At 38.5% G+C, this 15,215-nt stretch overlaps 2 protein-coding genes across 2 annotated transcripts; one reads left to right on the top strand and one right to left on the bottom strand.

Moving 5' to 3' along the window:
• On the bottom strand, positions 1–9,228 carry nudt8 (nudix hydrolase 8). The gene is made up of 5 exons (XM_028465476.1): positions 9,162–9,228; positions 6,253–7,047; positions 6,040–6,172; positions 2,615–2,692; positions 1–694 (listed from the first exon to the last, which is right to left on the bottom strand). Exons 2-5 carry the CDS (start codon positions 7,044–7,046, stop codon positions 494–496), a joined length of 1,206 nt encoding a protein of 401 aa, XP_028321277.1. The 5' UTR covers position 7,047; positions 9,162–9,228; the 3' UTR covers positions 1–493.
• A 473-nt stretch (positions 9,229–9,701) lies between these two features.
• ftr86 (finTRIM family, member 86) lies at positions 9,702–14,660 on the top strand. The gene is made up of 9 exons (XM_028465471.1): positions 9,702–10,322; positions 10,548–10,643; positions 11,315–11,548; positions 11,648–11,810; positions 11,881–11,976; positions 12,303–12,347; positions 12,437–12,493; positions 12,576–12,778; positions 14,138–14,660. Exons 1-9 carry the CDS (start codon positions 9,807–9,809, stop codon positions 14,471–14,473), a joined length of 1,746 nt encoding a protein of 581 aa, XP_028321272.1. The 5' UTR covers positions 9,702–9,806; the 3' UTR covers positions 14,474–14,660.
• Positions 14,661–15,215: the final 555 nt, after the last annotated feature.

The raw sequence follows: 15,215 nt of genomic DNA, 5'->3' as shown, positions 1-15,215 counted from the left end.
GTAAGTGAGAGACACTTTCTTTTAATATTGAATTTATTTAATTGTTCCACAAAACACAGTCGGTCACCATCTCTCCTATTCTAGCTCTAAACGGCTCAGGTTTGAGCTTGTGTGATGACCTTGAAAACAGGCCTGGTTTAAATAACTATGGCAACCATAAGCTGTGGCACATACAAGCCTCGTGATGTGGCATAAATCACTTGTGTTTATTTCTAATAGATAAAAAGACTACAGCAGAGGTGGAGATTAACCTGATGAGTTATTATATAGATTAAATAGATGCTTAATAAGTATCAAAAATATTCTACTCACATTTCATACATGAACCTTAAGCCCTTGCTTTATATGAGTAACACATCATGAGGGAAGGCACTTATCACCTCTTAAAGAAGGACTTTGTTAAATAAAAGGAGGTAAAACAAAGAATGGAGGTAATTCAGAATTCAAGCATAAGATTGTTTGATGAACGCTTCAGTCACAGTTAATCTTTATCTTAGTGCCTGAGCTGCTTCGGAGGAATTATCAGTTTCAGGGTCTGGTCCAGGGCCACAGCCGTCAGACCCCACACCCGATGTTTCCCATTACGGAACACTGGGAGTGTGTAGCCATACTTGTTCCCCGTACGGAAGTGTGTGTAGCCACAGTTTTGAGGGTTACACAAGTGGGACACAGACAAAGTGAAGATCTCTTCCACCTGTGATGATGATGACAAATACATTTAACAGAAAACATTAATGATGGACCATCCAGTCACAAAACAAGAGAAAAGAAAAAGAAAAATGTGGCAATGTAGCATAAAACCTAATACAAGTGTGTGACCAACCATCCCAGGAGAACTGAGAAACTCAGCCCTTTTCCCACAAACCTGCCTCATAATAGGGGTGTAAGAAAAAAATACTGATTCAGCAATATAATGCGATATTTCACCGCAAGATTATCATATATGTTCACCTGCACTACTATCCTATTATTATTATTATTATCTTGTTATATTATCCTATTTAGTTTTGCACATATTAATATTTAACTACTGTTTATATTAGTTGTAGTTGATTGTTATTATTTAATGTTTACATTGTTTTGAGAGAGCACAGTTCATCAAGTCAAATTCCTCGTGTGTATAACATACATTACTTGGCCAATAAAGTTGATTCTGATTCTGATATTGATCCAAAAAAATGTCCAAATTAATCTTGTTTTAAATCACGTTTTTTTAACCATTTAACTGCACTAATATATGCGTAGCACGTAAACACCCAATCACTAGTTGTCAGTGAACCACATCAGATCTTGTTAATACCTCACTTTATTTTCATAAAATATACTGGGCACTTTTATAGATGTATGTAGTTACATTTTTTTTTTCTTTGTTGATAATTTAAGAACTTAACAGAATTAGAATCTGTTGTAGAAGCAAAAGTTCAACTTGTTTGAAAAATGTCATCTTACAGTTTGATAAACATACTACTTGTTTTAGACATTGGTACATCAATTACAGTTGGTTACTATTTACTTGTTCTTGCAAGTAAAAAATAAATAAAAAAATAAATTGTATTTCATACCATTTTATACTTGTACATTTTGTAAAATGAGAAATTATTGATATTGCGATATACTGTGTATTGTATTGTTTAGTATAGAGATATATCGTACCGTCAGATTCATGGTAATGCACACCCCTACCCCATAACGTTAAAGAGTAACTAGAATATTTGCATTTCCTGAAGAAAATGCAAGTAAGGATGCATGTGCTGGACCGTGTTGCACTGTATTAACTTGGCATTAGCCTAACGTTAGCATTAACCTAACCTTTCAAAAAGTTGAATTTGTTTGAAAAAGTAAAAAAAAAGGTTGAAAAAAAGTTGAAAGGGGTTGAAAAAGCTAAAAAAAAGTTGAAATGGGATGAAAAAGTTGAAAAAGTTGAAATTGGATGGAGGTAGTAGCTGAACATGTTAAAGGTTGAACGGTTTGAATCAGTTACAAAATGGCTGAAAGGGTTAAAAGTTCAAATAAGGGGAGAAAAGGTTGGAACTTTCAATGTAAGAGGACGAGAGTGAAAAGTTCCACGAGAAATAACAAAAAGTTTCAAAAAGACTGGAACATAGCACACAAGTACAGAATTTTCTGAAAATTTTGATACTTCAATTGTTGAAATTGGTTGAAAATTGTGGGACAAGTTTCAGGATACGGAAGAAGAATAACATAAGATTAATAAAGTTTATTGATTACAATAGTGATGCCTACTGCATTCTTACAACTAAACCCCTGCTTTCTCCTGACCTGCCACTAGAGGAACATTTTAAAAAATGCTTTGATTATGGGCGGGCTCCTGGAGCAGTAAGCCACGCCCAGTCTATACTATAAAATATCCAATGAACAATCTATGCTATGCTAACTAGCTACTCATTACTCACTATACCTGTCTATTCACTCTTCTCTGAATCCAACCTATTCACCACAGATTGTAGAGCCCACAGGTGCTAGTTTTTATAAAAAAAAGGGGGGGGGCTAATAGTGCTTGTTTGTAATGCAAGATGGTCCCAAAATGTCACATGATCTTGTTCTCAGCCAATAGCACAATTAAATTGTAATAGCCTGGTTTCAACCCACGTACCTCCCCAGGGTTTGGTTTTAAGGTCAACTCATCCAGAGGACCCAGGTTAGCTAACACAGGAGCGACCATCATCCCTGACTGGAGAAACACACAAAACACATAACAATCACACAGGATATGAACCTTCAAAAAATATTGAAAATATAAAGATCAGCTGCTCTTATACACTTGGAATGTTAGAAATTACTCTAATAAATCTTGCAAATACAGCCCTTCTATCATTGCACTGTGCACAACAGGCTTCAGATATCTATCCATCTATCTATCTATCTATCGATAAAGCAAGGAATCTCTGTCTGTCTGTCTGTCTGTTCCTCAAATATCTCTGCGGATCAGACTGACCTGAGACTTTCAACATGGCTGCTGCTTGGTTCAAGGGTATGCAACGTCAGATTTGTTTGGACTGCAATGATACTGTTAATAAATTATTTCATTAAATTGTCTTAAATGCAGCTTTGCGGAACAGCTCAATTTTGACAGGTAGTCATGGTAACTCAGGAGAAAGCTGCGTAGAATCTACAGGAGTGACTGCACAAAGGGCTTTTAAAAATGACTAAAGTGTGTCGAATATTCTTTAAAAACACCCCGTAATTATTGGCCAGCACGTGTCCTCAGTGAGCAACGTTTGTAACTCAGGTGAGTAATAATGATAGGGACATAACGATTCACTCAACTCCCGATACGATTTGGTTCACGATACGATTCTCTCACGATTTATTTTATAAAATGAGACTGTAGACAAATGACTGAAAAATATTATTTTTTTCTTCAAAAATAAAAATACTGTCTTTTATCGTTCATTGTCAAAAGAATCCCTTGATAAACTATGCAAAACAATGCATTTTAATTAAAAATAAATCCTGAATTAAATAAATAAGGATCCGCGCATCATTAGTGAAGCTCTGGTGCTTCGTGCCCCGATGAAGCCTCTCCCTTTGCTGACGTCCATGTGAATGTCCGAATGTTTATGCCTCCGTCCATCCACTCTTTTCATAATATCCATGTTCTTCTTCTTCGGTGTAGTTTTACGGCCAAGGCAAGGAACATTACCACCAAATAATATCCATGTCTTCTAAGGCTCTTATTAAATAATTAATCTCAGCTCCCGTTCGGGCCGCCATCTTGAATTATGTCACTATCAGCGTGTCATTGCGGCAAGTGGCATGCGCAGAACGACCGGAATTAACTTAAAGAGGAATTAAGTGTTTACAAGATAGAGGAATTATTTAATTTAGAATAAAAATCCGAATAAATCAGCCACCTAATTCGGATTTAAGTTTAATTCGGAATTAAATTAGCAATTAAGTGTTTACAAGGCAAGTTTAAAGAGAAATTAACTTTTATTCTGCTTTAAAAAGGAATTAAAGCTCCCATGTAAACATGGCCAGTAGTGTCAGGAGCTACACTTTTCTCCACGGGGGTCAAGAGAGCAGGGTTGAAACAAAGAAAAGGTATCTGCTGGCCCAGGGGGCATCCTGTCGTGAAAGATGGTTTGAGGTTAAAGTTCAGTACATTAGCACAGACTCCCCGTTCTGTCTTTTCAGGATTAATGAAGAAAGTATTTGATACCGAGACAGGCTCCTCTGTCTCTGATGTTTAGATAACGAAGGAAGCGAGGTGAGAGTTCATGTATAGATCGTTTGCACCGATGTCACAAATTTCCCATGATCCTCTCTGATTCATTAGTTTTCGCCATCTTTTATGACAACTTTTATTCACAACACGGCGTTAACCGTTGAGAAAAGCACAAAATGGGAGGTATGTGCGCAGTTGTTGGGTGTTCTAACAATTCTGCTGGCAAAAATGTTTTGTTTTTTAGTTTACCTACTGTTAAACAGCGTGAAGGGCCAGAAATCAAAGGAGTCAAGAACAGTGGCTCGCAAATCTGCACAGATCGGACATCAAACCTACAAGCTACAAATACACACGAGTATTGAAGAACATTTTGTGACGGGTAAGTTTTTTATCCAAGACTACCCTGACTTGTGCATTTTTTTAAAATAACAGGATCTTGCACTACCACTTCATACTACCAGGCATGTCCGCATATACAGTATGTGTGTGTACATTTGTTTCTGCATTTTTTTTTTTTTACGACAATATTCCTCACCCATCCCGACACAAGAAAGTTGTATGAGGAGAGGCTTTTTTACGCCTTCTGTCTCCCTGTTACAAAACTTGTAGTGAGTATCAAGTAGTTCACAATGTCCATGTAATTTACACTCAGCCACATGCCTACATTATCCTCAAATTTTAACAAATGGCTGTGGGGGTCAACCCCACCGCACTCCTCTATCTTACCGCGATACCTAGCTTTATCTGGGATATTTAATCCTTAAAAAAATTGGGAAAAATCTCATGAATCCACCATTGAAGATGTGTTAATCTGCAGCTGTATACATAAGAGATGGTGAATCGGAGAGGATCATGGGATATGTGACGTCAGTTGCAAACCACCTATTGTGAAACATTCTCTCCCTCCTATTGACCTTTTAAAGGGAAAGTTTGTTCTTCAAATGGTAAAGGTTTGTCGCGAAGAGCTCCATAGTGTGTGCGTGCACGCTAGAGTTTCATTCAGGGGGGGCGTGGAGCACCTCAGGATTCTACCTACCGCAGCTTTAACAGAGGTGTAGAGAACAATATAAAAATGTATAAAACTTCAGCTGACCAAAGCGCTGTACTTTTTTTAAATTATTTTAATTAACTATCAATTATTTATTTATTATTACTGCCAATTATGAATTTATCAATGTGGCATACAGAATATATAAACAGTTACCACTACTAACACGCGCACACACACTTGTGTTGTTATGATTGCTTTATGTTACTTTTCTGTTACCGTCTCGTCTGAAACGATATACTGTATAAGCAGTGTCTGAGCTTCCCCTGCATACAAAAATCATGCAGTGTGACGGTAACAACGTTATCAACCCGCGGAGACCTACGATCTGTACAGTGCGCTCGCAGTGTTTTACAGTGAGTGGAGAAGGAGGGGCTTTTTTGTCAACTCGAGGGAGGCGGAACATAGTGGCTGTGTGCATGACACATGGACACGGGCGAGGGAGAGGAGAAATAGGTGCGGATTTGCGGCCAATGGAAATAATTGAATTGCTATTTTAACGCAAAATAAATTATCCCGTGTGATATTGTGCTTATAAATACAACAATATAAATATAAATATGAATATATCACCCAGAATTAGTTTGCCGTGATGTTTAGTGGCCGTTACCGTTATTTCATTCCGCTGTAGGAGTGACTATCAGTAATATTCTGCCTCCCGACGCCTGCTTTCACTGGAAACATGTGTGACCGACTGAAAAATCCCCACATTAAATGCACCGCCACATTGGCTGCACCCTCAACTTTAGATTAAAAAAATAGCGTTCCATGTTGGAAAAAATATGGTAACATGACCACTCACCGCATCCCTGAGAGGCTTCAGGACCCCCCACACCTTCTCTGCACCCACTCGGATACCGAGCTCCTCCCGGGCTTCACGCAAAGCTGTAGTCACCACATCTCCATCTGATGGGTCGCTTTTTCCACCAGCAAAGCTGTTCAAAAAGAAGAGAAATCCACATACTATTGAGCACATTTTCAAAGCAGCACAAACCGTGTTTGGCCTCAGACTAACCTGACATCTCCCTTGTGTCTTCCCTTCAAAATGCTAGATCGCAGCGTGAAGAGAAATGCAGGCTCACCCTCCACAGAGCAGAGGGAGACCAGGACAGACGCCCATCTGGCCACCTGGTTCTTTCCTTGTCTCCCCTTGTCCAGCTGGTAGAACTTCATGTTGGGCTCTAACTGCTGCCGACATCGGTTTTCATTCAGCGAGGACAGACAATCTCTGGAGGTGTGATCCATCTGAGGTGCTGCCTGGTGTAAGCCTCTCATTGAGTGAATGGAGACACTGGGCGCTTGAGTGCTAAAGTGATGGTTTAACATGTCTAATGGTTTCTGTGCCAAAGAACTAAAAGGTTTAAGAAAGTGTTGCATTGGATGAAAATGACTTTTAAAGAATTCACAGCCAGTCCGTATGGTTTGGTTGGGTAAAGTGCAAGAAAGTATCAGTGACCCACGCCGGTCTAGAGCATGAGTTGTGCTGTTTGGAAAGTGCTGATAATCCTTATTCAAGTCAAATTCTTTATTGATTTTAGCAACAGAAGCTTGAGGTGGATAGCCTGGTGAATTGTCTTTAGAGAGAAAGCTTCCGAAAAAGTTCCGTCTCAGCTGATATTTATCGCAGTCCAAAAAGGATAAAGAAGAGGACCCAGTTTCTGATGGTTGGAGTGACCCATTCTCGATCCTGAACCGTCTCCTTCCCACCCATCCAGGGTTCTCTGAAACAGCACGGCACCGGGTTTCTCTCAGAAGCAACAAAGACCTTCTGGAACAAGAACAGGTCCAGGTATGAAGGTGCCTGAACATCCTGTAGAAAAACAGAGACAAAAACAAAGAACTGCAGTGAAGAGAGTTTAATGTTGGAAATTCAACAGATGTTGGACTAAAAGTGCTCAAAGGCTTCCATATTTTTATGAAATGTCCAATTCCACTGCCGTAATAGGGCACAACTCTTCAAATTGAATTTTAAACATTAACTTTCAATAAAAATAAGATTTTGTCTTCCTTATACATAGACCCATATGGTCATTTTATTCTTTAAAAGGCTAATTCCACTGCATTAATAGGGCACCATTGTCTAAATTGAATTTTGAAACTTTAATCAGGTTTGCGTTCACTGAGTCCTCTTGTCTTGTTTATCATTTTTTACCCCAAATTAGGAATATTTCATACAAGAAAAGGTTTTTCAAAAGCTTTCATACAAAAAGACCAAAAGTTAGATAACATTTTTTTTTCTTTGCCAGATATTGTTAGTTATCTGGATCAGTAAATCCTAATAATGGTACCATGGTCATTCACACTTTAAATGCTTAGAAGACCTTTCTATCTCCATTAATAACGATACAGTAGGTCAGAATGTACAAGAACCCCTATTTTTTGGGGAAATATAATGAAGAATTATTACTTAGAATAGTGTTTCTCCAATGGGGGTACGTGTACCCCGGGGGTACGTGTACCCCTGGGGTACGTGATGGCACTACAGGGGGTACTTGAGAGAGAGAAAGTGGAAAATTAAACATGATCATAAACTAGAAAAACGATGTCTTTGGGGTCACCAGAAATTCTTGATCATTGGGTCATGATCCAAAAAAAGGTTGGGAACCACTGCACTAAATATTTCTTTCCACTTATTTACAAAATGAAATTCTTTAAAATGTGTATTATCACTCATTCATTCCATCATTATGCTCTATAGTTGTTTTTACGTCGTTTTCCTAATGTTGCAGTTGGACAAAGGGGGTACTTAGATTCAGAAATTAGATTAAGGGAGTACTTTAAATTTGTGCCATGTTAAGGCAGTGGAGATGAACATTTCAAAACATTATTTGAACCACTTTGAAAACAAAATATGAAAGCTGTTGAGCTTTTTCAGTCTAATATCTATTGCATGTCCAAATATCAAAGTAAAGTAACCGTGATAAAGAAAGATGGGTTTTTTCACACCACTGAAAGTTCATCTCCATTATCCACGCAGATGTTTAGAATATGCCAAGGAAGCCTATTATATTATACTACATCTATTAGGTTTATTTTGCCAAGTAAAGTGTAAAAAACAAACAAAAACAAAAAAAGCACAGGGAATTTGACTTGGTACAAAAAAACAAAAACACAAGCCAGCAGCAATAATAATAATAGTGATAAATATAAGGATTAAGGATAAATATAAATACATATATACAGTGCAGCAGGTATTATCTATCCATCTGACAATATTTTAGTAAAGAATTATCAAAGACAAACATCCAATTGACAAAGCTATAGCATGGGTGTGCACATGTGGTGGTGGGAATAAACTGCTCGGGCAACATTTAGTTAAGGGCAACAAAAGTAACGAGTGTTGAGCTCATTGTCAGGTTATTTTCCATGTTTAAAATGGTTGTTTACAACCCACAGGATAGCCTCCTTTATCCTCCATTAGCTTTATCAGTGACCCCTTAAAATGTATGTCCGCTAACTGGTGTTACGCGTCTACTGGATCCCAAGTTATCTGGTGATTTTAAATATCTTAGTCCACGTGTTTATTTGTAATTGTTATTTTATTTTAAGGTTTAAATGACGTATGGTGGGATGAAATTTAATAATAAAAAAAGAATTTTTTTTTTCACTGATTTCTTATTGGAAAATGAGATTAAAATGATACATCTACAGAGTGTGGGAAACCAAAATGTTTCACACGTTTTTAAACAGCGGCTTTGCCAGAACCCGGAAGTTGATCACCAGCTGCCAATGATACAAGTAGAACCGAAACATCTACTGTTATCTTCAACTAGCCATAAAACTATCACGCTAATGTCATTCCTGACCGTAGGGACTAACTTCATAACAGGTCAAAGACACGAATAACGTGTGAACTGCGTAAGTTAAAAGACAAAGAATAATGAAGTGAGTTTAAAACTAAATCATAAGCCGTGCGGCGCTCACCCTAAAAGTCAGATCAGCTGGACTCCTGTTCGTGCCACTAGTCAACATGGCGGACATGACGTCAAATATGCGCGACGAACTCTGTTTTTTTTTTTCCAACAAACCTTAAAACTGCCTTTTCATTTAGAAAAAATAAATAAATTGAGAAAAAATTGCGTGTGTGTATATTATCTTAAATTTAGTTTGTTTTCCTGTAAATGATTGAAGTTTGGGAATAGGTAGGTGTCAATGCAAGAGGAAATAAATCCCTTTATACATGCTTAACTGTCTTGGGAAACCAGTTTGTCTTGTTTTCACTTTTTCCTTACACTTACAGTTAAGATTTTCTTTTCTTTTTTCTGGTGTTTAGCAAAGAAACACAATACATAATTTTAAATACATTTTATTTTTGGGATTTAAAAAGATGGTTGTTTTATCAATGTTGATGACAAAAATATTTCAAAATTACCATTGTGAAACACCTATGACAGAAGCAGGAAAAACTCCTCACCTCACCTGTTTGACCAGCCACGCCCTCACCACCAGTTTCTAAGTAGCATGTGATGCATGACCAGCAGTCACCCAGCTAGCAGCAGCTCACATTTTTGGACCAGGTTAAGTTGGAAACTGTGGTGTTGAGCCTTTTTACTTTTAACTCAGTACTAAATGGCCTCAGCGTGGGTTGATGAGGATGGTTTTGCCTGCCCAGTTTGTCTGGAGACTTTGAAGGACCCAGCCACTCTACCATGTGGACACTCTTACTGCTTGGCTTGTATCCAGAACCACTGGGACAAAGGTGCCAGTACAGGTCAGTACAGCTGCCCTCAGTGCAGGCATGTTTTTCAGCCTCGACCCTCTCTGTCTAAGAGCACAGTGCTGGTGGAAGCGATGGAAAAACTGAGAGCTAATAGCCTGAAACAAGGCTCAATCATGCCTTCTTCCTCCACGGAACCACCGTCCATACCTGCATATTTGGAGGTCCTGTCAGGCCCAGAGTCAAGAAGACAGGGCAGTGTGTATCCACAGCTTCCAAGCATGGATCCCAGACTTTGTCCCCAACATTACCAACCCCTGGACTGGTTTTGTCAGGAAGAAAAGCAGTGCATGTGTAAGATTTGTTGCAAGGGTGGGCACGAAGGTCATCGAGTGGTCAAAACAGATGATGAGAGAAAGGAGAGACAGGTGCGTGGCTGGAATTTTATTATAATGTTGTTGGACACCACATGTGGGATTTAGAAAAGTAAATTAACTTGAATCTTACATTGTTTTTGTTTGTTTCTTTAAATCTATTGTTTTATAGGTGTTGGCTAAGCTTTTTTTTTTTTTTTTTAAATAAAAAAAGTAATCATATATATATATATATATCCTGAGTACTGTCCTCAAGCTGTGATCTTTGTTTATGTGTAGAAAGAGGTTGTTCGGATGCAAACAGACATCCAGAAAACAATCCAGAAGACTGAAAAGCAGCTGAATGAGATCCCACATGCTGCTCGCCAATACAAGGTAATGAGATTAGTCACATACCGTTTTTTCTTCTTGACTCTGCGTTAACTCCTCCTACACTGTTTGTCCAATTTTGACAACTAAGCTATCAAAATATTCAGAAAGTTCCAGAGAGTTACGCTTGTACTTTCATAATTTGTAACTTTTAAACTTTTTGAACTATTACATTTTTTCTTTCGCATTCATTTCTATTGGAAATTGCAGCTTTTTCATCTTTCAAGCCCTTCATCCCCAGCCATTCTTCCACCGATTTCGACCATTCAACTTATAACGTGTTCAGCTACTACCTTCAACCCTTTCAAAACATTTAAACTTTTTTATTTACATATTTGTTTTTGTTGCCTTTTCAACCTATTTCAATTTTTTGCCAACTTTTCTCCAACTTTTCTTTTTACTTTTTCAACACATTTCCACTTTTTTCAACATTGCTTATTGCTATTGCTAGGTACATGCCAACGTTACGTTCGTGTTATTGTTAGGCTAATGCTAGCTCATGGTATGCTAATGCTGGTTAATGCCAGCAAATGCGAATGCTAGCTAATACTAACGCTAATGATGTAAGCTAATGCGGTGCACCTGCATCCTCACTTGCATTTTCTTCAAAAATGCAAACATTCTAGTTGGGATTATTTTAACATACAATATCTTTCTAATGCCCTCTATAATCACAGGCTCTGATCCAAGCAGTGAAGAAGGAAAGTACAGATTTATTCTGTGACCTTGTTAAGAATGTGAACGACACAGGAGTAGAGATCAGTGCACTCCTTCACTCTCATGAGACGGCTTTAGGCAGTAAGGTGGAGGGACAGGTCAACAACCTGGAGCAGGAGATGGCACAGCTGCATTGCAGAGCAGAAGAACTGAGCAGACTGGTTGGCATGCAGGACCACGTTTGCTTCTTAAAGGTATATGTGTAACAATATTATCAGTTGTTTCTGTATAAATAAATCAGCTGCTGTTTGGCATCTAGAAAAAGGAGCTGTTATTTTCTGCTGTTATTTAAGACATTCTTCACCCTGGACCCGACGCATCAGAGCCTTTCTAAGGAAGAGTCGGTTCTGAATCAGGAAGAAACTGTCATAGCTTCAATTCGTTCTGCCATAAAGGAACTGCAGGAATCCCTGGAGGATGTGTGCAAAGCTAGTCTGGATAAGATCGCCACTATATGTCAGCATTACACCTCCCCTCCCATGTCCTGTCCTCCCCTTTCACTAATCAAAACGTTCCCTTTTTGTAGTGAATCAGGAGCCGTCTGTGTTAGCATCCAACAGTGAGGAGGCAGCAGAAGGAACATCTTCTGATGACTTGCATCAGGCTGCAAAACAAAATCCAGGTGTGGTCATTTTTACTCAAATGTAATATTCCCACTCGCCATTTGATCCATTTTTACATTGACTTTCTCAGTTTATGATGGAATAACCAACTTCTCACTTTTGCCTCCTCTACATCCTCAAGTGGAATTTACAATAATCCCAATAAGTCTCATATTCTAATTGGAAACAAAACAAAATGACAAATAATTATACAGTCAATGTGTTCTGATAAATGACTAATTGTCATTTAATAATCATAATTTTGCCACAAATAATTGCAAACAAATGTTTTTTGTGATTATGAAATGTGCCACGCTTGGTGTATTTTGTTTCTGCTGCTTTCTAGGAGCGTCAGCCCCTCCTCTTCCCATCCCTGTGAACCCACCTCAGGGTAAAAACTGAAAAGAAAAACCATACTCCAAAACATTAAAGACACATGTGTTAACTACTTTTGATACCATGACTTTTCCCCTTCCTCAGCATCCTCTGCAGGATATGCAAACCCAGACCCAAAAACTAGAGATGAAATGCTAAAATGTAAGTCTGTAGCACACAGTGACAATGTTGGTCCCTTTGAAAGGGGTAGCAGTCGTCCCTTAAATGATTCTTCCTTTTTTAGTTCGCTTCGAGCCTACCATGGACCCCAACACTGTGTTTCGCCATGTGCAGTTGTCGGATGGTGGCCGTAAGGCCAACTTACGGCCGGAGAACCTGAACCCACCAGAACATCCTGAACGTTTCAAATTCTGGAGACAAGTTCTGGGCAAGGAGCCACTGGCTGGGAGCCCTTACTACTGGGAGGTGGAGTGGATTGGTCGAAAGGTGAATTCTTTTAAAGTATACTAGCTTTCTTCACTTATGTTTGTGAAAGTTTGAAAGTGCGAGTTAGATAAGTAATAAATTAGATTAAGAAAATGACAAATAGTCTAGCTAGTCAAATGAAAGCTTTACCTGATTATATATGTCAGATACAGCTGCTAATCTTGAGTAGCAAAGTACAAAATTATACATTTTGAGAAAGTTAATCAAAATTCTGTGTGCTGACCTTAATATGTCCTCAAGCTCCTTTAAACAATGGACAGTAGCTTAATGTTTCCCAAACAGTAATTTAATTTATGAGAGCAAATTGACTTTCCAAAAATAAGTAATAAATGTAAACAATTATATTTTTAAAAATATTATATTTTCTCTGGCGGTATCCGTTCTACTCTCTTTTTGCGCATTTCCACTGGGAAAAAGTACCTTCTTTGTGGTACCTGGTGCTGCTTTTTTTAGTACCTCCTTTGTTGAGGTTCCAAAAAAGTAGCCCTGGTCTGAAAATGTGACTTAGGCTCAAAGCACACAGTAGCTGTGTTTCCATTACAGATTTTTGCAACAAAAAAAGCGATATTTCTAAATGTCAACAAAGTATAATTGCGCTTTGAACGTGTTTTCATTGAACGTTGTTTTGGAGCCCCGTAACTCCCGTGAAATCTCATCCCGCGAGATTTTTCTGCAGGATGATGGTCGCTCCAAACCTCCTTGTTTCATGTCTAATATAACTAATAATTTTACAGTATATTGTTAATAAAAGTCCCGATCTCCTCTTCTGTTTACACGTATCATGTCATGTTTTCTCGGAAAGCCGTGGTCATGTGACCAGGTACCTCACATCATGTGACGTGTATTTGCGGAAGAAGTGTTTCCATGGTGCTTTTGTGACACATTTCAATATCAAAACGTCTGATATTCCTCCTCATGAAAGCTTCAAAACTTTTTAGCAAAATTTGATTGTTTTTTTCAAAACTTGGGTGTTTCTATCACCAGTTTTTATTGCACTATTTAGATTTTGCGCATTTCTAAGGGAAATGGAAAGCCAGCTACTGATTGGGTCTGAGAATCATCACAGCGTAGAGTCATCAACTCACGCACAGAGAGGAAGTATTCGGCCGACATTGATTTTTGTTGACGATCTTGTGAGGATGGCAGCAAAACAGTACAATCCGTGGAGTCTGGCAGTTTCGCGTGTCAGGTTGGTGGTCAATGGAAACACTCGGTAAAAACAGTATCGGGCCCCGAAAGCGAGGAGTGCAGAGCCGTGTAGAGCTGATACCGCCAATAGAAACGTGCCATAAGTCAGAAACACTGACGTTTCTGGTTTTTTCTTTATGTCTAATACTGATTTCTTGTGTCCCCACAAAGGTCACAATTGGAGTCACCTACAAAGACATAAAACGCAAAAGTTCTGATAATGAGAGCCGACTAGGTCACAACGCCTACTCCTGGAGCCTATACTGGTCTGGCACTGGATTTTCCTTTTGGCACGATGACAAGGAAAAACAGCTTGGCTCACCTAAAGCCCATAGAATTGGGGTCTACCTGGATCAGCAGGTGGGGGTCCTGGCCTTTTATAGCATTGCCAACAACCAGGCTACCCTCATTCACTTAGAGCAGGCAGAGTTCAATGCCCCCCTGTATCCAGGCTTCAGGTTCTGGTCTAGACCAGGTTCAGTTATAGCTATCTGCCAGTTGGACTGAGTAGTATGTTAATGTCAGGCTGCTGTTTCACTGTATAAAAACAGATGGAAGGAGACTATATATGTGAAAGATTAATATGGAAGAAGGATCTGAATTCAGTAGATTTTCTTCGTATAATGTTTCTTTCTTTATTTGATGAATATTTCTAAACACTTGCTTTTGAAATCAATAAAAAGTTATCTACACATTTCATTTGATGAGCTGCTTTCTTTTTAAATATTGATGAATTAAGCAGTAACACTGACCAGTGAGAAGGTTATTGGTTGAATCCCCAATGGCCTCGGGCTGTCCATCTGAATGGTCATTGGCATGTTCTCCTTGATCATTAGTTGTAGTGTAGTTTTCTTGCACAGTCTAATAACTTTAATGGCAACTTCAGAAGAAATTCTAGATAAGCATAAAAGCTGGATTAGGAAAGCAACTCTAGCAGCTTGGTTTTCTGGGGCAATGGTTCTGAGCTTCAGCCATTCTAAAAGAGATTGAATATTATCAAGAGGATCCAAAAATATGTGCTGGTATAAAAGAATTTTAACCACGCATCAGTTTGGAGGGTTTACATTGTCCTTCAAATTTTAATGACAAAACTGAAAATTAATGCCTATCAGTGCCTTGCAGGCTTTGGATTTGATCTATTTCTATCTTTAAGGTTGATTTTGAGCCTTTTTTAATCCCCTCTGGTCTTTTGTTCACCCACTAATCCAACATATCCAAAAAACATCAGTCTGATTCAGTTTTTTCCCCA

The sequence above is a fragment of the Gouania willdenowi genome, chromosome 13, assembly GCF_900634775.1.
Source record: "Gouania willdenowi chromosome 13, fGouWil2.1, whole genome shotgun sequence".
NCBI classification, from domain to species: Eukaryota; Metazoa; Chordata; class Actinopteri; order Blenniiformes; family Gobiesocidae; genus Gouania; species Gouania willdenowi.
Note: the sequence above shows the minus strand (reverse complement) of the source record. Positions and strands in the feature narration are given on the sequence as shown.